Raw genomic sequence first — 24,267 nt, 5'->3', positions numbered from 1 at the left:
CGGTAAAAGTCGGATTTTCGCAAAATGCTATTTGCTAGAAGGATATCAAATAAGATCTATCCACTATGTGGGTCAATTTGTGTGCATGCGATGATGTGACTAATATGCCATAAAAGGTGAAACAGTGAGAAATTCATTATACCTTGGTTCTGAAATCATGAGTAAACACGAGAATCTGATTAATTTGGATATAACTAGTTTATTTGAAAAACCAAGTACCGTTACATGCTTTGCATGCAAAATATCATAAGTTCACACACAATAAGATGATAATAGCGTCTATAGGTAAAAGTTAACTAAATGATACAGCACAACATGAGCCTTGCAATTAAATAAACTTTGATAAAATACAATTCATTCCTCAATTAATTTTTCATCTTGACTGAGGAAATTTGTTGTAGCTTCATTTTCTGACAAAGGGAAATGTACTGCTTGCATAACGAAAGCCATGCATGAAGAAGTCCCTTCACCCGGAAACCATGAAATGGAACGGACTGGATACTCAATTTTAAAGTACTGTTCACGTCTATACAAATAATTCATAGTCAAAAATTGAATAGTCGCTTATGAATTACAAAAAGTATTTGGTTTCTTACGTTCCCTTTTTGCCGGAACAGTAACACCTTCGGGAAAAAAGTCAAAAAGCGCCCCTGGAGCTTCGGCAGGATAGTCTCCTGTAATCCAAAGTCGAAAGTACGTAGTAAAACAATTTTGAACTTTCAAATAGAATATCAACTCATAAACTGCAGGATGGCGTTCTTCAAGTGGTGTAATAATATCAAGCATGGGGGCTATCTTTGCGATATATTGGAGTTCTGGGAGAAGAAACGGAGACAGGAAATGTAAATCAGTGGTTTTCTTCAGAGTATCATCCAAACTGCAAAAGAACAAATTTTTACCTACATATATTTAATTTGTATTCCTATAAAATTGTACATACATATAAAACGAATTATTACGAATTCCATTACTTTCTTAGACAACGGTCAGTCTTTGGAGGAACTTTTGGCCCACCCGCTGTGGACGCAAGATTTTCATATGTGTTCATTTCTTCATGATCCATTTTTGCAACTTGTTGCGGATGTTGAGGAGTGCAAATAGGTTCGTTTTCATTATTAGTTTCTGATACTTCCAACGACTGGCTGATTGGAGTCATGACCGTGGAATATCCCAGCTCATCATGTATTCCGCTAGTCGTGTCATTCCTTTCGACAGGCAGCTCTGAAGATGCAGAACTATAGAATGTCATCATGTTATGTCCGGGCTCTTCAGTTTGTTGTTGGGGCACTAGTGATGAGGATTGGAATTGTTGATATTGATTTATATCATAATTATCATACGCTTGAGCTTGATACATTTCAGGTGAAGGAGTAGGAAAAGGGGGCTGAATGACAGTGGAAGTAGCTTCATCTGCGAGCCACTGTTGCTCATTTTCTTGTTGTAGTTCTGCTACAAATTGGTGTTGATCTTGATAAAGGACCGAGTCAAAATAGCCTCCTCCACCTATTTCCTGTTCCTGCCGATATGATGAAGGTGCTTGGGGAGCAATGGAGTTGTCATTTTGAAAGTCGTACATGCCATTCTGTTGTCCGTAGTCCATTCCTGTTGGCTGTGGCTGCATCGTAGCAAGAGGTGGACAATACGGCGAGTTGAAGTACTGAGGCGCAGATGAGGGCATCGATGAATTAGTAACGTAGTAGTTCCCATTTGTCGAGTTGACATGCTGACCGTGTGGTTGTTGTGGCACTGGTTGCTGTTGATAATAGGGTGGCCAGACGCCCGGCTGCTCATAGTAGACGTAGGTCGGTGGCGGTGCAGGTGGACAAATTTTTCCAGTATGGTCCCTCACCTCAACTCCTCTCAAAGATGGTGGGATGTTGTACCGTTCTTCCCAGTTCATTTTGGGGACTGGTCATCATTAAATTCGACAAATAAATAATTCCAAGCATTAAGCAAACAATAAATAAATAAACACGCACTCATTGATTGAGATTTTAAGATTGTGATGTGAACCAGCCTTGTACTTTTTTGTTACCTGCTTATCCCAGCTGGATTAGAAAACGAGACGCAGAAATTTGTGATTATTTTGATAGTTTGAACGGAAGAATTACTACAATTCGCTGCTGACCTAGAGTCATAATCAAAGTGAGAAGTGTGCGGCAGGCAGGCAGGCTGTTTGTCTGCAAGATTGGTGGAGAGGGAAACACGGGCAGCCAGCAAGCGAGCGAGAACAAAGTAACCATCAGATTGCACTTGGAAAAATTGCACCTTTTGCCCCACCCACGCAATGATAGTCATCATTGTTTTTCATTAATTTTGCAATGCGAAAAAGAGTAATTATTTTAAGTTGATAGTGTAAACAGGTCACAAGTTTTTGTAATGTATTAAATTGCATTTAATGTCTCCGCGATAAAAACTGGAATGCCTTCTGAAATATCCAGCATGTAAAGTATAAACTATAGTCAAAGATTGTTTCCTATTGTTAGTTTATATTTGCTAAATTACGAAGGTAATTTATTCGAATCTAGAGTGCCATTAAGCAAATCCTATTTATGTGATGTGTATCAAAATGTTATAATGGATGATATGTAATTTAAGAAGGTAAAATACAAAAACACTATGAATTTCTAAAAATGCATATTCTATTTTTCATAAACAGTATTCATAGTCCTAGTGCATGAATGATGCATAAGTCCGTAATGCATGGAACAAAAATTCAATAATAAGGTGGATAAAGGCAAATCTTGTTTTTGGTGGAAAAGTTCACATTTTATTAAACTTTCTTACTTAAAAACAAAACTGTAAGAAATCCAAATCACTTCTTCTCCTTATCCTTGCCACTGGCAGCAGCTGCGGCTTCCGCTGCCTCCGCAGCTTCTTCTGCCTTCGTCGTCCTCGTGTAGATTTGTTGGGAACGGTGTTTAGTGACGCGGCGAATCATTCCTGCATACACAACAATAGGTCACAAGTTACGTCAAGTTATTACATTTATATTTATTAATAAGAACAAGCAGAAATTTTAATTAAAACACACCTTTCTGAAGAAGTTCATCTAATGCTTTCCTCGCCAAACTACCTCTAACTTTTAATCTTTCTGAAACTACCGATGGAGTGATTAATTTATAACTGGGGACTTCTTTCAACAGTTTGTCATAAGTGGCCTTGTCGAAGAGAACCAAGTTGTTAAGCTTGTCACGAACTTTTCCCTTGGACCACTTCTGCAATGCACACAAAATAAAGAGCAATTAGTTAAGAATCTTTACCAAAATCCTTATTCCTTAACAATATGTAACAATACTTCAAGTAATTAAAACGCTACAATTTTAAAGCATCAATGCACTTTTAATTTCTTGACTTTAAATTTAATCCTCAAAATTTTCAAATGGTACGCAAAAAAAATTGTTTCGAGTTTACTAAAGCCACAAATGTGCATATTGGACAAAGATTTCCACCATCCACAACAATTTAAAATGGCAATTACAATTTCTTCAATTTAAAACTTTACAAACTAAATCTCCAATTTAACAAACCTTCTTTTTAGCCTTTCCACCTCCTCCTCCCTCTTTCTTCTTGGGTGCCTTTGCAGGGGCTTTAGACGCAGACTTTGCGTCCTTCTTCGGAGCCTGTAAAACAACAAGGTGAATAATTTAAAAACAGTTTGGAAATTTTTTAAAATTACGAAAACTCACCATGTTGATGGATTTTTATTTTAACTAACAGGCGAGTATGGCTAGAGTAGAGACTGAGTGAGAGAGGAGAGGATGAACCACGCCGTTCACGCAAATATCTCTTTGCCGGCTTATACACTCGCCCCATCTGCCCCTCGTCTCAATCTCCTCTCGCTAGGGGACAATTCTCGCCTTTTCGTCGGCTTGGTGCTCACCGTGCGTCTCATTTTCCCCATTTTTTACGGATAACCAAAAACGTCTCAAACTGCCTCCATTCCATTCTTTGCTCTGAGGGTGCTCATTTTTGTATTTTTGGCTATCATTTTGTTATTTAAAGGGGGCGATGCATGCTGAAGAGGTTTCGATAAGGGAACAATTATGTGTGGATGGGAACGACTCTGACGGTTCATTTCGATTCGACAGGAACGCAACGCTTTTTGACAGCAAAACTGTTTCAACATAATGCCAACTGGACACCGATTAATAGTCCTGCGACTCTAAAATTGCACATTTCTGAATCATATACTGTTTGGTCTGAAAATCATGATTTGCTTGTTGGAACTGTGGTGGGGATTTCGCCGAATTGTAATAATAATCGATGCTACATAATGTATTGTTTTATCAAGTCCAGTTGCATAACTCGAGCAGTACACAAAACATGAAGTATTTATAGAAATCAATTAAGTAATTGTAATTTTGAGAGCTGATTAGATCTCTGGTGTGATATATATTGACCAATTGAACAAAAACTCCTGGAATCTGCAATTAATTACAATCAATTGTCACTTGCATATATGTATATACATACTTGTTAGTTCTAACTGAAAAATTCAAATAATTTTGAAATGGGTACACTTTCTCCATTTATGATTTCCTGCCTTTGCTTGGCTGGTGCAATTGTAGTTTTGTCACGCCCAACGGAACACACACAAGGCAATAATTTAAAATTGATTTTTCGTAATTAACAGTGTTCTTGTCAGGGTTTGTTAATAATAAGTGATAACTTCACATTTTCACAGATTCAAGGTGGGATAACTTTGATGAACGTGGTCCGTACATGGGCGGTGATGTGATTTTACCCCCTGGGATGGATATTAGAAACGGTGTCATTGGTGATCATTTGCGATGGCCAAATGCAACTCTAATCTATTCCTTGGATCGAAATTTCAGTCAGTTGTATTCCATAATAAGCCAATTCATTTGTTCATATGTGCAACCGCATGGAGCTTTAAATATATTTTATATTGATTGCATTGCATAGCTTCCCCTGAACTGGCAATTATTTCCGAAGCAATGCAAGAAATTGAAGCATTAACCTGTATCAGATTTGCACCAAGAAACCAAAACGAAACTGGCTACATTTTCGTCGCCCGAGGCGGACCGGGAACTGGATGCTATTCATTCTTGGGTCGCTTGGGGACAGTTCAACAGCTAAATTTGGAGAACCCTGGGTGCATTCGAAAGGGAATTGTGATGCACGAGTTCATCCACGCCATCGGTTTCTACCATGAACAATCGCGAGAGGACAGGGATGATTATGTAACAATCAATTGGAGCAATATTCAGCCAGGTATGTACGAATATTTTTACATTAGCAATGCAATAATGATAACCAACAATGACAGCCAACGGCTATAACTATTTCCACAGGGACAGAATTCAATTTTCTGAAAGCGACTGTCACCGCAACTTTTAACGTCACCTACGATTATGGGAGTCTAATGCACTATTCCAAGTATTCTTTTGCAACCAACACGTCCATTCCTACCATAATACCAATCGACCCCAACGCAGAAATTGGTCAGCGAGAAAGGCTTAGTGATAAAGATATCTACAAAATTAATGCCATGTATTGCCCAAATTATACAACATAAGGTAGATAGATGATCAGAACCATTTTTTTGCGGTGTTGCCATCTTTTATCAAAACTATTCAAACTATAAATAACTAAACATAAGGTATTGATTTTCTTAGTACCGGAAACTTCCCACGAAAGTATAATTTTGATCTGTAGTTGACAAAGTTAAATCGACGTACAGCTACTAAATTTAAAGTAATATATTTAATAAGTGGTAACAACGCTTATTCAGCAAGTCTAAATTTAATTTGTTTTTGTTACACCATTTCACACAAATACTCAGTCTTTCTCTTTCGGGTGAGCTTGCTCTTCGTTGCAGCAATTCATGGCTTACTTCGATTAATAAAATCAAAAGCCATTGTCCGTCGTTTTTTCTTCACCCAAACCAAGGTTGCAGTATCGATCCTGCAATTAACACATTCCAGCCTACACAGGTTCATGGTTCTCACCAATTGTTTTACTTCGATGGAGGACAACTGCAAGAAATGAAATGTTTCACCAAATAAATACACATGTTGGGCAGAACAATTGACATTGTCATTTTTAAAATAACTCCATTCCAATCGTAAAATTATTGCAGTATTTTAATCATACCGTAGCATCATGAATACAAAGCGAATTAAGATTTGGCATCAAACATATCCCGTGAAGAATCCAAAGACTTTGGAGTGTTGTTGCCGTTATTCCGACCGGAATCCGAAACAGTAGTAATGACAGTTGTCCTTTGATTGTTAAAGATCTGAGATCTAAATACATAAAAACAGACAGATGAACATAACAGAATTCATCCACTATGGACAGAGAACGAAAAAGTGTAACAAAAATACTAATAACATACTCTTTAGATCTGCAATGAATGGTAGCCTCCGTATTTCTTCATACTCGTGATATTTTCTCATTTCATACCCAGCTGCTAAAATTTTTTCAGTGTCGACATGTGTGAATCCTGAAATTCCAGTATTTGATACTCTGGTACAGTTGATGGACAGCTCTTTTAGGTGTGGGAGGCAGTCATATATCTTTTGTAAAACAGTATCAGTGACATTGTCTACACTCAGTTTTGATAATCGTGGGAGACTTGTGGAGAGCTTTTTCAAAACGTTGGTGTATTGATCAACCCATGACAAATTTATTAAGGTTAGAGACTCTATTTTTGAATAGGTGAAAATCGGTATTTTCGTCTTGAGGAACAAATTAGAGTTGAAGCCGTCGAGTATCAGATACTTTAATTGCGGGATATCACCAATAAACAACAAGTCTTGACCGTAATCACCCAAATGCAAAGTTTCAAGCTTGCTCAGAAATCTGCAGTTAAAATCAAACTGAAATTTAGTGTCAACTGTTAATCGCAAACGTTTCAGTGTTTTTCCTAGTTTGGGTAGCAAGTCTTGTAGACCACGTTTGTCGACATTTCGGACATGTAAGTCAACTGATTCGACTGGGTATCCTTTAGCGGCCAGCTTATCCATGCCCCGAGTATTGAGTCGCAAGTAGAGGTCTAGTCGAGATAACTTGGGATTTGAATCATGGGACCCACTAAACAGTTTCTGAGCGAGAAAGTGATTAACGCGATTAAAGCTGGTCTCAATATCCAATACTCGGCAGCCATGAAGTTCGGACAAAGTTGCAGCTATTGATGGATTATCTTTCATATCGCGTCGGTTGGGACATTGGACCCATTCCAAGTTGGGAGCCACGCCAAGTAAATCGATCATAAACAAGTGTGCACTAGGATTCACTGCATTGGAAATAAGTCCGGGAGGTACTACATGCATCACGTTTAACGGAAGTTCAGAATGAGCGTTGACAATTTCAAGGACAATCTTTTTCAAGTTGGGAAGGGTTTTGGATTCTTGCTCTGATCCTTCAATAGGAGGAACTAGCCGCCTTCCTCGAGGAATTACTCCTTTCAGCAAAAGTTCTTCTAGGTTGACACATTGTTGAAACAATATGTTTTGCAATCCTTCCATTGACCACCCAGCAGGAACAACGAGACGTTTGATGCGATGACCAAACTTTGTGAGGAAACTACGCATGGGGATATCATCGATTGATACGTGTATGGGCAATTCAACGTCCTCGTATATATTTGGAATATCATTTGGAGCACAATCCATCGCTTCACCCACGAGTGACCTTAGTTTTTCACCGTTAGAAATGACCATTTTGATTTTCTTGTTCAACCTCACATTTGAGCATGCACCACACCAGTCTTTGCATACTTGTCTGCATGTCGCCCAATCTTTTACTGGCAAATAATTCAATATCTCCCTAAAAATCTAGAAAACGAAATGCAAATTCTGTTAGGATAATAAAGTATATCATCAATTTAAGAATTCCTTCAGGTGTGTCAAGCAGCTTACATGTGGTAATTCGAATGGTGTAGTAGGTGGTTGATAATATCCTCCTCCCGATGAAGTGGACGGTCCCGTGTTACGGTATGGGCTTACCACCTCCTCGTTCAAAGAAGGTAACTTTGGCCGTTTGGATTTGCGACACTTCCCACCAGATCGACGACGACGTTTTCCCATTTTTGAATTCAAATCACAAATTCCAATTTGTTAAAAACTTTGAAGAGTTGAAACACGAATCAAGGAGTAATGTGACTAGAACCAAAGCACCACAGAACTTTTGCCGATGACTAGCTAAAAATTGGATCACAGATAACAAAGTTTTTAGTAAAGTAAGTAAATAATGAATCGACCTCGACCAAACTTTTATATTTTTCTAAAATTAACGATTACCTCTAAAATCAGCTTTAATCCATGTCCTTAAATTGAGTATGTACTTACAACAGACTAAAACCCAAAACCAACAGATTAATTATTTGAAATTTACAAATTTCTGAAATTCACATCCAAAAGCAAAACTCGACAAAGAATGGGATTTTGGACTCGAGACGAGTTAGCGGCGTGTAACGGGGGCACGTGAGTTTACTTCAGATGCAAAAAATATGTAAGCCAACAAAGTTGAAAGTTGCCAGAGCTTGGGTTATTACCGAAGTTATGAAAATACTTTTCTTTAGGTAATAATACATGTGCATGTCTAACCAGATTGAAATTGAATATAACATAGCGAATTAATTCCATACGTATGATGATGTGCTTAAATTGAAGTTCTATGACACAGTACTGCACGCTGGACGCATTTAACTATGTAATCTCATATTTAGATTTTCCATGAATCCTAATGATAGAAAATTAGTAGAGAATCTTGAAATTTGTCACTATTCCATCCACCTTCCATCAGCAAACCGAATGAATTATAGAAAAAAACATACATACAATTTGATGCAATGATACTTTGTTCGAATGAGACCAGAGTGAGACCCTGCCAATTTGGCACTTGATACTGATTCCGTCATTGTTGACGATTAATTAATATGATTATACACTAATCTGCTGTTAATCTAATTATCTATTCATTATACATGAATATATTACGAGCAGTGAAAATTGCTCGTGGAAGTGCACTTGTGTTGCATGAATAAATAAAAAAAAGCATGCACATTATTCACTTTCCCTTATGTCTGTTTGCATGTCTGCAACTTTCCAACTCATGAAATGATCCATTTCTATAAAAGATTGACTCATTATTTGTTCAGCCTTGTTTCACGTCAAAATCTTTACAAATCTCCAGCACAAAGATGAAAAACTTTCTCGTTACCAAAATCATATGCCTCCTCGTCCTTCTTATCACGTTAGCAGTAAGATCAATTTATCATTTGTTATAAATAATTTAGAAACTAAATTGCAATATCCCAGCTCGGCCATGCAGCCGGAGAAGCTGATGTAGAAACAACGGAGGGGGTACGCCCCACGCCTCTGCCCTCCATTCCAACTCGGATCCGGTTAGAAATGCAAAGGATTTTTTAAAAGAAGGTTACTAAATAAACTACAATTGTGACAGGGACTCATTCCTCAATGGAATTCGAACTGTTGGAACTGCTATTCGATACGTACCAGCCACGCTAACGGATTTCTTTAAGAACGTTTCCAAAGTTTCTGCAGACAGTCTACGCCGCAATACAAGCGTCGTGCTCATTTCCGACCCTACAACACTTGCACAACCAGCAACTACGCCCACCAAGGAATAAAATATACCTCCTTTTAACTTTTTTTTTGATTATTTGAATTCAATTAAGAGATGAAATATGATTGCGATTATGTGATTAAATATGAAATATGAAATAAAGACCTCTGACACTTTCTTCTTATACGATTTTGGAAACGAACGAATTTTGTACAAATTATGCATACCATAACCTCAATTGATTTGTGCTTTATGGGTCTTAAAATATGTGATGTGCTAGTTGGTAAATAGTAAGCAGTTAATTTTTTCTAACAATTAATTTAGTAAATCTTGCCTCATGTATTTGTCCATGACCCAGCTCGGCAATTCGTTACATTACAACTACGAGCGTCACTCAATCTCGTCTTTCCTTCAGCAGCGGCCTCAAGAAAGAACTTAAACTTTTCTTTATTTATTTCTCCTTGTGTAATATTGATACGTTGGGCAGCCCAACTTGGGCTTTAGTCTATATCTAAATACCCTCAGACGACGACATGAATAATTAATTTCGTTTACTCTCACTATTTGCATTGCATTTGCAATTTCACTAATTATCTAATTAATTGTTGACTCCCCGTAATACTGGTAATTAATCGTACATGTTGGATAAGTTCCTTCTTTATTACATTATAAGGTTAGCTTAATTGCATGCACATTTTTGAAAATTGAATTTGTCCAAAGTTTGAAAGTTCATTAAGAGTATATTAAACAAATATTGCAATTTTTGAAACCAATATTTAACATTTTCCATTGTTTCAGGTCATTAGTGGACAAAAAATCGGCAACAGTAAGTTATTTTAAGTTAATGAATTATACAATTTGTATTATACACACGTAACTACTTTGATTAAACTATGATTTGTTATCGCAGTGCAACTTAGAAGGAGTTTAAGGATATATGTCCATGAGAATGGTCCTCCGGTGCCTAAGCGGTCGAAGATCAGCCGGGTGAAAAACCAATTCGAAGTAGAGGATTTTTGTTGCGGAAAACGCAAATTTCTCAAACCTCTCCCCTTGGAGTGTGTGCATGGATGCACAATCCTTCCCTTCAAATCATATTTTTGTTATAATAAAAAGTAAGATCTTAAAATCATGAATAATATTAAATCATGTGAAGCGTATGAATACATAGAACATATTCCTTTGATATTTTGCAGACTATGTTTCTGTAACAAATGCCACAGGAAAGTTAGATCAGGCAAGTCTGCCATTCTGTATGTAACTAAACGGTAAGGTTATTTAATTTACGAAACTGATGATAGGAATTTGTCTATTTTTTTTTACTAAACGTTATTTCATTGATGTTATGACAGAGTTACTGTAAGAAAAGGTGACTGTATAAAATTATTGAACAACGGAATGATTGAGGAGCCCGTCATAGTTTGTAGTAGTTGCCGGAAAAAATTTCACAAAGTTTGTGTATTGCATCTAGAGACGATTTATGGATTGTAAGTAATTATTCTTAAATTGTAACGTGTATGACGGTTTTTATTTCATTGTTTTGTTGTCTAAAGGTTTACCTGCGCTGACTGTTCGAGGGTTAAAAATCTGTCAATACATAATGTCAATGTCTACAATGTTGAATCCCTCCCTAAGACTTTGATGGGGGATCACATTCAAGTCGAGGTTCAATCGTTTTTAGCGCAAAACAAAGTAGATAATAAAGTTACGATCAGAGTAGTAATCTCAAACAATGCCAAACTTGTGCCCAATATAGGCTGTGAATCCCATCGCTCACTTCCCTACAAGTAAATTTATTTTATGATTTAGATGTGAGTGACTGAGTCATTTCATATGATAATAGTATATTAATTATTAATGGACTCGATTAAATTAAATATTTGCAGAAACAAGATGGTGATTGCTTTTGAGAAGATTGGTGGAGTCGACATTGCGTTTTTTTCCTTCATAGTTCAGGAGTACTACTCAAACTGCCCTGGACCCAATAGGAATTGTGTTTATTTGGCGTATTTAGATTCAGTCCAAGCATTTCAACCACATGAACTACGTACTCAGGTGTACCACACCATACTTCTGGCCTACTTTAAATATGTCAAGCTCTTGGGGTTTAAATGTGTCTACATTTGGGCTTGTCCTCCAGGACCGTCTTCGGGGTATGATTACATATTCTACTCGCACCCCCCAGCCATGAAGATGCCCACCCTGAAAAGATTGAAAGCATGGTACACCAATTTGCTACGAATAGGACAGGGGAAAGGTATCATAACCGGTCATTCGGTGAGTTACGTTCGTCAGAAAGATGATTGATGAGTGAGCATTGAAGTGATAATTTTCTACTTGTGTGTGCGTAGAACTTGCTGGTTGACACAATGAAGAACAATATTACTAGGATTGCAGACCTAGCTTACTTCCATGAAGACCATTGGATAGATTTTGTTCAAGGCATAATAGCACATCCTCCTACCACTCCTACTGAGGGAGAAAGTATGAGGTGCCCTAAAGTGAGGTGCCGTAAGGTATGATTCGTATTCATGCGTATAAATATGTATTTGTATTATTGAGTGTATAAAAATATATTCACTTCATATATAATAGATGACCCCAGGAAAGTTGAAAGCGAAGAAGTTTGCTGATGAATTCAACGAATTCATTTATAGTGTTTCGGACTATCGCATGCAATGTGTTCTACGTGAGATGAAGTTTCGAGGAGACATGTTCCTCGTAGCACACCTCAACGACAACATTCCTGTAAGGACACCACTTTTATTATATTATTATTATGCATATTATATATAAACTATTACGAGGACAGATGCCATGAGTAAAGTATCCGTGTTTTCAGGGGTCAACAAGGACCATCGTTGATCCTGATCCAGAATTACGCTGTCCTATTCTGGACAGTCGAGACGTATTCATGCTTTACCTACGGCAAAACCACTACGAATTTTCAAGTTTGCGCAGAGGTAAATACTCTACAATGACCATAATTTACAACATCCATATGTTCGACATGGTAGACCGGAAAAAAGAGATTTTATGCAATCTCTGCCTCGCCGTCATCAAATACGGGTAACTAATTTATATTTGATTGTATTATGCATTCCTAGTATTATCGTCATTTTGCATTATGGAAACTTTGATTTCTATGTATCACTCAGTTATGACTCTTGCACAAATTTCCATTTGTGCTCATCTTGCCTTGAGAAGAGTGGAAAACACAACCATTCGATGAATGAAGAAAGCATGAGTAGTAGTACTAGTGAGTTGAGTAGTACTAGTGAGACTTATGAAGTTGAATCTTGGGCAGGACAGGATTTAACTTTTACGGAAGTTTCACATATTTTGAAAGCTGTGGGTCATGCCATAACATGTCAATGTGTCATAAAGGGACCAAGTTGCACCCTCGGCCAGAATCTTCTTTGTCACCTTGAAGTATGATTCTATATTTGTATTTATGTAATTTATTTTTATTTTACTTTAAGGTGTAATTTAATTTGTGAAACTAACTTGCAGAAGTGTGCCAAACCTCGAGGGACCTGTATAATTTGTGTCCGGATCTTCTCCATAACGTGTAGCCATTGCTCGTCTTGTCCGGATGTGAAATGCGAACTCCAAGTTTGTAGGAATGTGAAGCTGTTCCAACAAACTAACAAATTTTTGACTGAAAGAACTTGCACACTTGGGTGATTTTTAAGACGTCATTTTAAAGACTATAATTTTAAGGATTTGACAATAATCCACAGTTTAGATGGTGACATGTAGAATTAGGTTTTTTTGTGGCTGCGCATTAGATACGCGAATGTCTTTCTTTGTATTAGGTGTGTTAGTATAATGACAGAACAGATAGGTACATGCTCAAAAAGATTATTTGATGACTGTGTACACCTTTTATTTTTATTTTATTTTTTACTTTGTTACATCTGACCGAATAATACATAAATTTAATACAACCAACTTATTGGCGTGTGAATTCATATTCTTTAGAAAAATGAGTTTTCTGCTAATTATGTATGTCACGTTGAACTACACGTAGTATATTCAAGTCACTAAGTCTAAAAATACCTTAATCAGTCATGTAAAGTGCTAACAACTATGTATGTATCTGCGCATAGCTAAATAAGAAGGTCGTCTAACTTTGTACAGTTATTGAATTGAGTGGATCCATGGGTAGGAGTTCTTCCTGAGGACATGATGAATCTGCAGCTAGACTTTCAGGCTGCTGATAGTGGTGGTTGTTGTGGGAGTGGTTTGCGTTGCCATTGGTCAATGGTCGCAATTCTACTGGGGGCTTAGGACTGGTGCCACTTCCAGGTTCGTTCTTTCCATCCTGAGTATTGGAAAATGGCTGAGGTCCAATCAGAGTCAGTAATACGGGGAGAAAAACGAGTCCATGGAATAATCCGAAACATATCACAACGGTAAATATCTGTGCATAAAAATGTACGTAGTTCAGCTTTAGGTAAATCACTCTCTTCATAAAAACAGCTCAAAAGATTGAAACCGTTTGCTCATGCGAAATTCTACTAATTACATGTGTGCATACCTTAAAAAATGACTTGAACGCATGTGACTGAGAATTTGCGAGAAGTAGAATTGCTAAAAATGTACTGAATCCTCCATTCAAAACAGCTGGGCCAATGGATCTGACAGCATACTCCGCTCTGCCAGCCCTTGACCCCGAGCAAGACATGAATGCTAAGGCTAAAGAACAGAGACCCATAATTACGTCAGCATGTTATAAACTTTATGTTAATTTATTGTTTAAAAAAAGTTAATTTTATTTATTACCGATATGTGCGGCGTAGTCTAAAAAGAGGATAATCAATTAAAAATTAACACACGTTTAATTTAATATAAAAATGTATGGTTAATTAGAACCTCACCAACGCAAAGGCCCACAGCTATCGGAATCGGAAACAATTAAAATACAATTATTTAGCTTAAACAAGCGATTATCTTGAAAATAATTTATAGTCTAAATTCGAAAAACATTTTGTTGGCTTACCAAGAACAATATCTATGAAAGATATCATATCTATGGTAAGACCCCAGAAGTGCATCATTCCACCCACATTTATTAAGGTAAAAATGACACATAGCCCGCAGAAGAAGCACCTGCATAATGTATTGCATACAATGTACATATTTACCTCTGTATTAAATCAGTAAAATAATAATAATCTAATGCTCTTACACTCTTATGTTGGCGAGAAGGAGGAAGGTTGTTCCCAAGACAGAGATGAAGGAAAATAAAACATTCTTGTACAACTCTTCAGTTATCAGCTCGTCTGTCTCCCATGTGACCATCGCCGGTGACCAAGGAATCATACGACCATGCTTACCAGTGTTGTATGTCAAGTTGACACTTGCGACAATATTTTTTATATGATGCATTCCTGGGATATGTTCGGCTGAGCAAAATTTTACGATTTAACTAATCATTTAACTTCTCATTTTTGGTATAAGAATAGTTAAAGATACTCACCAGCACCAGCAAATTTCCTGAAGCGAAACGGCATCATGACCATCTTCCATAAATAAGAAATACGCAATTATTGTTTACATAAATAGCATTGTAATGCTCATTAAAAATTCTAGACCTGGATTACCTTAATTGTTGGTAGGTTATTGCCACAACTAAAGTTTCCTTCCAACTTGAAAAAGCCTCGATGCTTCGATCCACGAGGACTGTACAAAAATTTCCCCATGTACTTTTGAAACAATTTTGGATCTAGTGGTTTATTGGGAATGTCTAAAGCAAAGAATGGAACATTAGTTAAAACACTTCGTGCAATAATGCATATATTTATATTTCATGCAAATAAATATATTGGCAAGCCTCTGTGTGTACTCACCAGTTCCAAAATGCTGGTTTGCATAGATTTTGAAATCGTCGTACCTATCACATATGTTCAATAAGGTATAGCATAATTACGAAGTTATTAAACTAAACAATGATAAGTAAATGAACCATCGATTAAACCTTTAATGTTGGAAATTGTAACCTACCAGTTTTCAAAACTATAGATTTCATCGGAAGACTTGAACATTTCTGAAAGTATATCAGGACATATTTATACATAAATGAAGTAGTTTTTGGTTAAATTATTGAGTCCAACACTATTCGCTCACCTGAAAATTTATCGTAGCTTTCAAAGCTTGCTGTCCAGTTAACATTTTCTGCAACTATGAACGCTGGGTTTCCGGTCCCTGGATAATTATTTTCCCTGGTTTTTATGAACAAAGCCAAATGGGAATCGTCCGGCAAAAACCAAACCGGGTCGAACTCTTGTTTCAGTAGTAAATTTCCATAAATGTTGACCCCAAGGAATCCCAGAGTCATGAGGATTACAATCGTCTGAAATATGTAGAAATATAAATTATTTAATGTTCTCGTACTAATAAGGAAAAAAATTTCTCTTCGTAAACGCAATTCTTCACCTTTCCAATTGGAGTAAGTATAATTTTGAAAAAGAACCATTCGAAAACTGACTGATAGTAGCTTTTCTGACTCCATTCACTGGGTGTAAACTCTGATTCAGAATATTTGATCCAAGGAAAGAAGCCTATAATCAATCCAAACGGTTATAATCCTTAATCTAACTTAGCGCTACCCTCCACTCCGGGAACGCATACTTAATAATAATTTTGGAATAATTTTACTGACCATTTCTTCGGTCTTCAAGCCGTTTCTGATCAACTGCGAAACATGCGACAAAGAACGTGGCTTGCAACAGGAAAACGGCAATTATCCCAATCGCCGCATAAATGCAGAATGACTGCAGACCAGGCATTATCTGTGGCACGATATATCATCAATTAGTCATAAAATCTTCAGATGTCTAAAGCGTAGTTTGATGTATGCAAATTAATGCATTTAGTTATTTTACCGTGGATGCTCCCACCTGCAAATATAAATTTTTTGTTATTAAAAAGTAAGAATTATAATTAGAAGATCTATGACTTACGCCGAATGCTGCGACATCCGTCAAACTTGTGACCGTGATCGACACGCCCGCATGTTTCATGGTCATACCCATTCTTTCGGGAATGCTTTGCTTGCATTTTTTTGTCAAACAGGATGGATATAGGTTTGACCAACATTGCATAATCTGCATGCATGCATATATGCATAGTTTCAGAAATATAATAAACACGTCATTAGTAAAGTTATCACGGAATATGTAACTTACCACAAACATGTCGTCAATTCCAATTCCTGTATAATTCAATAAAAAGAAGAAGATTAATTATAATCAGCATGCCAAAATGACAACATATGCATGAAACATTTGGTCAGGTAATCAGTACCTAGAAGCATGAAGGGCAGAATCTTGTTGACTGGTCCATACAGAAGAAAACACATGGCACCTAGCAAACAATTCAAAATCATAACGTAATAAACTTGTCATTTGGAGGGACAGGAATTCAATATCGACCAATTGTCACATATGTATCATCGTGTATGTATACCTATTCCGTACGCAACAATCACAGCAAAACCGACACAAGTAATTCCAGCAATAGAAAGGAAAGGCTAGATGAAAAACAAAAAAAACTGTAAACTAAAAACTTAAGCAATTAATAATCAAATAATTAATATAGAAATCTTACCCTTTGCTCGACCATATTGAAGCGCCCAATCATAATGGAAATGTAAACGAACATTACAAGGAAACCAACCACAAGCATCATACCATCTTCAAAAATCAAAGATTCCGTAATATCACCCCAGCTGAATACAGAAATTAAAATATGCATTTTCATTATTATTCTTTGACCATTTAAATTAAATATTTGCACTGGACACTGACCTCCTGCCATTTGCATAATAGACCTGTCGAAAGAAAGGGAGTGATCAATATTGCATATTTGCTCGTATATATTAATAAATTATCTTACTTGAATTCCTCGTGGTAGGGATTTGCTTGCATTCTGCATCAATTCCGTCCACGCTTTCTCCCAAAGCCAAGTACCTGAAATACATGATAATAGTACATGGGGATGCCGCAAGAATTATTTGCACCCAACCTAAGAATTGATGTAATTATTTACCTTCGTCCGCAGTTTCACCAGTGCTGAAATCACTCATTGACTTGCCCAGGTCAACTGCCGTCTGATTAATTGCCACGACGAATTTTAGTCGGATGGCTTCAGCACCTATTATTTCACCCTTCTCGTTATGAGTTATTTTTCCCCCCTATTTAGAAAAAATGCAGATTAGTTGATAGACGTCGAGTACACCATTTAATATTTTTTGAGTAATTTGTACCCACCAGTTCTGCCGTGTAGTTGACTTTTCTTCCAAATATGGGACTGGAAAAAAATCTATTTAGCAATACTGAATATCAACATACTTATTGATTGGCTGATGTTTTAATTACCTGGTCAATTGATAATTCATGACCTAGCAAGGGATAGATTATGTCATATTAAATTGGTAAACACTATGGAATAATGAAGTAGATAATCAATCAGATTAATTTTTTACAACGATTTACCATGCTTTTAAAGAATACATAATTAACATAACATATTTATTTTTATTACCTGAACAATATCGTCTTTAGTTAAATTATGAATGAGAGATCGGTTGAAAGACCAAAGTTCCGTGGGATTAACTTCCCAGCATGCTTCATCGAGGCTTTAAGGAGATATGCTGGGTAAGAACGTGAATAAATTACTCATAAATAATAATTATAATCATACCTATTAACCATTGAGCAATACGTCTCGACTGGAAGTTCTATTGATGGGTCCCAGTCGACAACATGTGGAGATGAAACTTCATTAAAAAAGTCTTCATTAAAAGCATTATCAAAATCGTCGAATGCATGTCCGAAAAATGTGTCCTCTTCTCTTGCCGTCCTATTTTCGCTAGTCATCAGTACTTCCCGAGACGGCAGAGTAGTAGCAACAGAACGCCGGCGTCGACGTCGATACTTGGAAGCTTCATTGAATTTTGTAATAGGCAATTTGAAACACAAGTCTTCCCATTTTTTACCGTCCAAAATGGAAATTCTCCCAACGCGTTCATGGATTTCAAATATCTGAAAAATTAGGCAATTTCAATTTGGCGACATAATTTAATGTTGGTTTTATATTAACACTGAACAAATATGCAGCAAGGTCGGAACCCGTGTGGCACTACTAACCACGTAATAATGCATATTTACGTGAGTCGTATCTACTCCTATAATGGTCAATTTAAATTATGTATGTACTTACTGCTTGCATGACCTCCGGAACAAGAACATTTTCCGCAGTGAATATAGCAAAGCTCTCTCTTAAAGGAGAAGGAAAGTTATTTCTTAGCCATTCTGTGTCGCTTGCAAACTTGGAGTCTCGTGGAATCCATAATTTATCCTGCAAATCAATTTAAACATTTCATATCCGTGAGTCTTTTGAACGTTTATGAAACTCTTTTGGAAAATGTTTATGCTTACTGGTCGATTTTCTTGGGTAAAGTTTATAAATCCCAATGCCAATAGTGCTGTGAACATGAATGCTGTAAGAAGGACATTATTAACATATTTATGCATACTGACACTTATTTCTTTTCATTTGACATGGGAAAATTGAATCCTTACCTCCAAAAATGAATTTGAATGGATGTGTGGCGACAAGGACGCCCCATCTGAAATTTATGGAATATTGGTATATGCATTTCTGTGAAACTGTGGAAGAAACTGTAGAACGAAGCATGCGTCTTCACATGAATAATGCAATGGTGAAATGGACTAAAAGCGTTCATTATTTCATGAAATTGAATTTCGATTTATTTCACGTGACCAGCTCTTGTTGGCATATGCAGCAAAATTTAACGCTAAATGTTTTTAATTTATCTATGATTTCTGAACTATTACGTACGAGTGAAATAATAAAATATGTCTTGTGATGTTGCTTGCACTTGTTAAATTATAGTGCGTTTGATTCAGTATAAATACATTTCAACGCTCCGTATTATATTTACCTTATTAACAAAATACATTTATTTCATAATACTGATTTATTAGCATAGCAGTGCAAAATTGAGGCATGAAATTAGTTCATTATCGCTGCAAATTTCAATAATGGTTAGAGGAAAACCCGATGGACATGCATTCAATTATGATGCTGTGTGAGAACTGGTGGAACGCAAGAATCCACAAAAACTAGATTCTCCTCCAGAAAGAAGGGTTTGATTTAATGATGACGATTATGACTTGCTTGACGTGTTTGAAATTTGCAACTTTATAATATTCCTCCGTACAGCAATTGCAATTTCACACACTCACAACCATTTTGTCAGACTGATTTGTTGTTTGTAGGCGAGAAGATGGACGTAACAAATTTTGGAATTCATGCTGCCCAGCTATAATTTCACAACCAAATTCGCATACGTACATATGTATGTACGTACGTACATAAGCTAAGCGTACTGTATGCCGACGCAAACTGACAAAGTATATAATAATACGACTCACTATACCAAGAAATAAAATACTTTAACATTCTGCAAAACTTTGTGGAATTCTTACCTGTAGAAAAAATTCTCCAACGAGCCTTGAATGGCCAGGCTAACTTTTTCCAGGATTGGTTGTCTTTCTTGCATCTTTTTGCAATACACTTTACAGCAGCCCATATTTATTGTGTTCACAGTTGAAATTTGCAATTAAAATCCGTTAGTCACCACCGAATGACAGCTTGTTTACGATAATACGTAAGTATTTAGAAGAGAGACTTGCGTTTAATTCGAATAATACAAATTATATTATTTATACAATGAGAAAAGATTTGACACTTGATTTTACACGTCCAGTATTTATCTAGCTTATTATTATTATTATTGTAATTTATTATATGACCTAATTTTATAGTTAAAAGTCTATTCTGCAATTTGTTTTATATAATATGTGACTTTAATATGGTTTAAATGAAATCATACAATTGTTGAGTCTCGTGCAAACGACTGTCTGACTAAGGCTAACAATGGCATTTGCTGTAATCACAACTATGCAGTCTATGTTTATTATATTGATGTTTGTGTCTATGCAGTAAGTTGATTTGCATTAAGAAATGGTTTACATACAGTTTGCAATCAACAGCAACTAAATCAATTTTGATAATTTGATGGTTTTATAAATGTTTCGCAGAGTTCACAATTTGGAGCAAGTTACAGTTTGTGTAAAATTAATTGAATCCAACTTTCTTTAGAATGCAATTTACTCTTTATAGTCTAAATTGGATGAGACGCTGTTATGCAAAAAGTTTAAAGACCTCAAGTGGAATAGTTCCTGTCAATAAATATCCAGATATAGGGATATGGACATTCAAAGTGTACACAATAATACTGAAAGTTACAGTTTTGCAAGTTTATACTGTCATCGATGATATGCCACCATTTTCTTACTTATAAATTCGCTTCTTGCCCACTGACCGTTTTCCTGTACTAAATATTTTTTTCATACAGCAATCGTGTAGATCTGGTTGGCTAGATCAATTTAATAAAGATTACTTAAATAATCTTTTCCATACTGAAATTAGTTGACTATAGTAATATCAACGAGAGAGGAAACTGCAAATGTGCAAATGTGAGAATAATTTTGTCCCTGTCAAGACCACTCGGGTCCAGTCCTGCTCAAAAAGTGCCTATGCAAACTGGAGCAAGGCAAAAATAATTCTGACTCTTTGGTAAAAAAAATCCAATAGTCCATACAATAAAAAAATTATTGGCATTCAGTTATCCATCCTATTTAATTATCTTGTTTATCAATAAGTGGTAGTTTCAACAGCAAAAGTCGTAAAAGCCAGCCTTGGTAGTATTCAATCGCAGAAATATTTAAAGTGCCCCACGAACCTGGTGCTACTCTTTCCTATGAAATTGATGGAAAAGAATAATAATAACAGTTTTTAATATCACACCAACGACACGGTCCGTTTCCGACACACACATTGTCAGTACATTATTATTTGGGAATGCACGCTGCCACTGGCTTAATATCCTCTCATTTAAAGGTTTTATTGCGAGCTAGGAGTGTAATGAACTGAACTTTGTTCATGGCACGACATGGGCGAAATGTATGGATGAGTTTTGCGAAGAATTGAATTAACTATTTATATACAATAACTCGGTTCCTTTTTACGCTGCCCAACTTGCCAAAAACTAATATGATGATGATTATATTATATCAGACAAAATAAACCTAACGAGTCGAAATTGTATTGTTGTAACTTGCGTACGGCTAAAAATGTATATATGGCAAAATCAAATTCCGTAAAGGTTGAACGATTTGGAACAATCACGAGTAGAAATTACTCTCGTCCTTGCTTATTGAATTTGTAATAAAATTCCCTAATTTCCCCTCTCCGACCAGAAGAAGAAGTGCTCAACTTAACATATCTCTCGCTGTTTTCGACTGACAAACTATCCGTCAGCGTCAGCGAAGCACTACTGCAGAACAATAATCCATTTAAGCAAAACAACAGAACTTGCGTTACGATTTACTAGTTGTTTAGACGATACGATACGATACGAATGGTGATCACACGATGCATACACGGCAAGGAAAAGAAATCCACTCCTTTATTATATGGCACGGACGAACTGGATTATTGTTTTTATCCGCAATTGGATACCAATGAGTTCTCGTTGCTTGGTTGGCTTCTCCACTGATCACATCACCGTCAATTAATCGTTTCTTCACGTTGTTAAGGGGGTACCCCGCTTACTTTTATTTACCTGGTGCAAAACTGGCACGAAGGGGTTGCATAACTTGTTATGGTTTTGCTAACGAACAGAACGAGAGACCAATGTCCAACCAAGATTGGACTTCTTCTTCTTCTTTCTGACGTCTGAAAAGTGGTGAGGTCAGTATAACAAACATGGAATATTATATTACACGGTTGAGCCTCGACTTGTGTGACTCATGTAATAACGGTTCGGTAAAAAGAGACACGCTCCCTCTTATTAAATGTTTCGGAGGATTAGTTGAGTTACTTTTTGGAAGCGCAGTGATTCGAGGTGCGTCTGGGAGGAGGAAGTCCAAGTGGAGAGAGACGGAGGAACGCCAGTGGGGGACTGGTCGCACGTAGGATGGAATGTTATCGAAAAAGCAAAAATCCATGTGCCACTCTCGTACATGTAATAGCACCACATTTGGTTCCTTCTTCTGCACCAAAGGCCAATCGATATTGCTAACCAGCCAAAGCACACAATGTCAGTCGGTACATTTGCACTTGGATGAAGGAACACGACGACAGCAGACTTTCTCTCTCTCGGCCAAGAGAAATGTCGTCATCCTATTGATTATTTCAATCCTCTCTCTTTCTCTCGGAATTTATGACACGGACGCCCCCACTTTCACTCAGGATTACGTAGTAGAGACAAGACAACGTAACACTATTAGTTTCCGATTAGTTTTTATTCCCCTTTCACAGCGGACAGGAGGAAATGCAGAGTTTTTAAACAAGTGGAAAATGTTGAGATTTCCGATCGCACCAGAAGAATAGTAATCCTCGATCTCTAACCTAATGAGTGAAACTAAAACTCACTGAACGCGTTCAGCTCTCCAACTCTTAAATTAAAACTCAACACAAGGTGCTCATGAAAAATTCATTTTCAAGCATTGCATGACACTCGAGTTTTGTAGAGTTTTTTGACTTGCAAAGATTGTATGTACGTTGTATGGGAAGGAAGACTCGTATTTACGAGTATATCACGTCAACGCTTATTTAAGAAATGACGAAGAAGGTGAACAGCTCTCGTCTAGGAAGCAGATTCAAAAAAATCATATGTACACAAATCTGAATGCTTTGAACGAGCTTGTTCACGAAAGGAAGAAGTGAATACCCTTTTGCGAGTTTTGCTTGCACAAAGAGATCACATTTTGTTGCACGCTGCTTAAAATTGCACCTGGTGAATGAATTTTGTAAACTGTGTGTGCTGCTACGGCTTGGCGAATAAACTAGGTTTCTCTGGTATGTATGTACAATAATTATGTTACCAACAGAATTGCAGAAATGGCTTAAATATGCAACATATGACTCTCTGTCAGGGAGTGTAGTAAATTGATGGAAAAAACTCAACATATTTTTTAGAGGATTGGATTGGTGTATCTCTTGCTAGAAAATTCAATTCAATAGACAGGGTGGCTCATACTGTACTTATTATGCGACTACTTAAGCATGTGCATTAACGAATTGAAGGTTTTTGGTTAAACGACAGCAGCGAGATCGTAGACGGAACAAGTGTGTAAATATTGAGGATTACGACATGCTTTTAGTTTTAACTGCATTCATTTATGTGCAAATGTACAAAGGTGCTTTTTTTATATTAATTCATTCGTTATTGAGTATGAATCATAACTGATGGAGTTAGTAATGGTTGATCAATCTGTTAAGATTAACCATGTCTTCCAACCATGGCTGCATGGAGTACAAAATTATTTACTGTACTGCATAAAAACTTCTTGCTTTAAATGAACTTGAAACTTGACAATGTCAGAGCCACTCTGTCTCCCACAAACTAAAATAAAATGCTGCACAGATGCAACATGCAAGAATGCAGCCAGCAACTTGGCCAAAAACTCCTACAGCAGCAACGAACAAAAGATCTCGAACTTTGCACCACGCCAAAGCTGGCAAAAAATTGCCACCTCATATTTATGCAGATTCAATGGAGTATACATGCATTTCATTAAAGAAGAGTTACTCCTTGTACCTGGGCGG

General features: G+C 36.7%; 7 protein-coding genes across 8 annotated transcripts; 3 read left to right on the top strand and 4 right to left on the bottom strand.

Moving 5' to 3' along the window:
- Positions 1-186: 186 nt before the first annotated feature.
- LOC110846765 lies at positions 187-2,634 on the bottom strand. Its single transcript, XM_022093602.2, has 4 exons — positions 2,036-2,634; positions 972-1,908; positions 597-877; positions 187-526 (listed from the first exon to the last, which is right to left on the bottom strand). The coding sequence occupies exons 2-4, from the start codon at positions 1,898-1,900 to the stop codon at positions 366-368; spliced, it is 1,371 nt and encodes a 456-aa protein (XP_021949294.1). The 5' UTR covers positions 1,901-1,908; positions 2,036-2,634; the 3' UTR covers positions 187-365.
- A 108-nt stretch (positions 2,635-2,742) lies between these two features.
- Positions 2,743-3,846, bottom strand: LOC110846488 (40S ribosomal protein S25). Its single transcript, XM_022093259.2, has 4 exons — positions 3,690-3,846; positions 3,531-3,623; positions 3,035-3,218; positions 2,743-2,943 (listed from the first exon to the last, which is right to left on the bottom strand). The coding sequence occupies exons 1-4, from the start codon at positions 3,690-3,692 to the stop codon at positions 2,816-2,818; spliced, it is 408 nt and encodes a 135-aa protein (XP_021948951.1). The 5' UTR covers positions 3,693-3,846; the 3' UTR covers positions 2,743-2,815.
- Positions 3,847-4,145: 299 nt separating this feature from the next.
- LOC110847248 (zinc metalloproteinase nas-13) lies at positions 4,146-5,761 on the top strand. The gene is made up of 4 exons (XM_022094151.2): positions 4,146-4,601; positions 4,688-4,837; positions 4,930-5,238; positions 5,319-5,761. Exons 1-4 carry the CDS (start codon positions 4,514-4,516, stop codon positions 5,540-5,542), a joined length of 771 nt encoding a protein of 256 aa, XP_021949843.1. The 5' UTR covers positions 4,146-4,513; the 3' UTR covers positions 5,543-5,761.
- Positions 5,630-8,440, bottom strand: LOC110847247. Its single transcript, XM_022094150.2, has 5 exons — positions 8,271-8,440; positions 7,890-8,171; positions 6,365-7,805; positions 6,121-6,272; positions 5,630-6,002 (listed from the first exon to the last, which is right to left on the bottom strand). The coding sequence occupies exons 2-5, from the start codon at positions 8,055-8,057 to the stop codon at positions 5,850-5,852; spliced, it is 1,914 nt and encodes a 637-aa protein (XP_021949842.1). The 5' UTR covers positions 8,058-8,171; positions 8,271-8,440; the 3' UTR covers positions 5,630-5,849.
- A 646-nt stretch (positions 8,441-9,086) lies between these two features.
- LOC110847719 lies at positions 9,087-9,744 on the top strand. Its single transcript, XM_022094711.2, has 3 exons — positions 9,087-9,232; positions 9,291-9,376; positions 9,436-9,744. The coding sequence occupies exons 1-3, from the start codon at positions 9,173-9,175 to the stop codon at positions 9,620-9,622; spliced, it is 333 nt and encodes a 110-aa protein (XP_021950403.1). The 5' UTR covers positions 9,087-9,172; the 3' UTR covers positions 9,623-9,744.
- Positions 9,745-9,997: 253 nt separating this feature from the next.
- On the top strand, positions 9,998-13,512 carry LOC110847990 (CREB-binding protein). 2 transcript variants are annotated; one of them, XM_035850087.1, is made up of 12 exons: positions 9,998-10,182; positions 10,357-10,384; positions 10,469-10,673; positions 10,755-10,826; positions 10,911-11,045; positions 11,112-11,345; positions 11,445-11,835; positions 11,910-12,074; positions 12,154-12,306; positions 12,401-12,627; positions 12,717-12,990; positions 13,072-13,512. In XM_035850087.1, coding segments are annotated over exons 2-12 (2,031 nt in total). In that variant the 5' UTR covers positions 9,998-10,182; positions 10,357-10,383; the 3' UTR covers positions 13,246-13,512. The 2 variants fall into 2 exon arrangements, with proteins under 2 accessions (XP_035705980.1, XP_021950764.1); XM_022095072.2 differs by having other exon boundaries at positions 9,998-10,231.
- On the bottom strand, positions 13,439-23,077 carry LOC110847989 (NPC intracellular cholesterol transporter 1 homolog 1b). Its single transcript, XM_022095071.2, has 30 exons — positions 20,079-23,077; positions 19,149-19,195; positions 19,005-19,066; positions 18,787-18,924; positions 18,268-18,608; positions 18,109-18,202; positions 17,943-17,965; positions 17,835-17,874; positions 17,614-17,758; positions 17,461-17,534; positions 17,373-17,395; positions 17,173-17,293; positions 17,032-17,095; positions 16,870-16,929; positions 16,752-16,777; positions 16,527-16,670; positions 16,449-16,463; positions 16,226-16,355; positions 16,000-16,124; positions 15,691-15,916; positions 15,568-15,610; positions 15,414-15,457; positions 15,168-15,310; positions 15,044-15,086; positions 14,753-14,969; positions 14,564-14,673; positions 14,442-14,459; positions 14,347-14,364; positions 14,102-14,259; positions 13,439-13,984 (listed from the first exon to the last, which is right to left on the bottom strand). The coding sequence occupies exons 1-30, from the start codon at positions 20,180-20,182 to the stop codon at positions 13,688-13,690; spliced, it is 3,093 nt and encodes a 1,030-aa protein (XP_021950763.1). The 5' UTR covers positions 20,183-23,077; the 3' UTR covers positions 13,439-13,687.
- Between the last annotated feature and the right edge of the window lie 1,190 nt (positions 23,078-24,267).

Source organism: Folsomia candida, unplaced genomic scaffold (genome assembly GCF_002217175.1).
Source record: "Folsomia candida strain VU population unplaced genomic scaffold, ASM221717v1 Fcan01_Sc003, whole genome shotgun sequence".
In the NCBI taxonomy this organism is placed as follows: Eukaryota; Metazoa; Arthropoda; class Collembola; order Entomobryomorpha; family Isotomidae; genus Folsomia; species Folsomia candida.
Note: the sequence above shows the minus strand (reverse complement) of the source record. Positions and strands in the feature narration are given on the sequence as shown.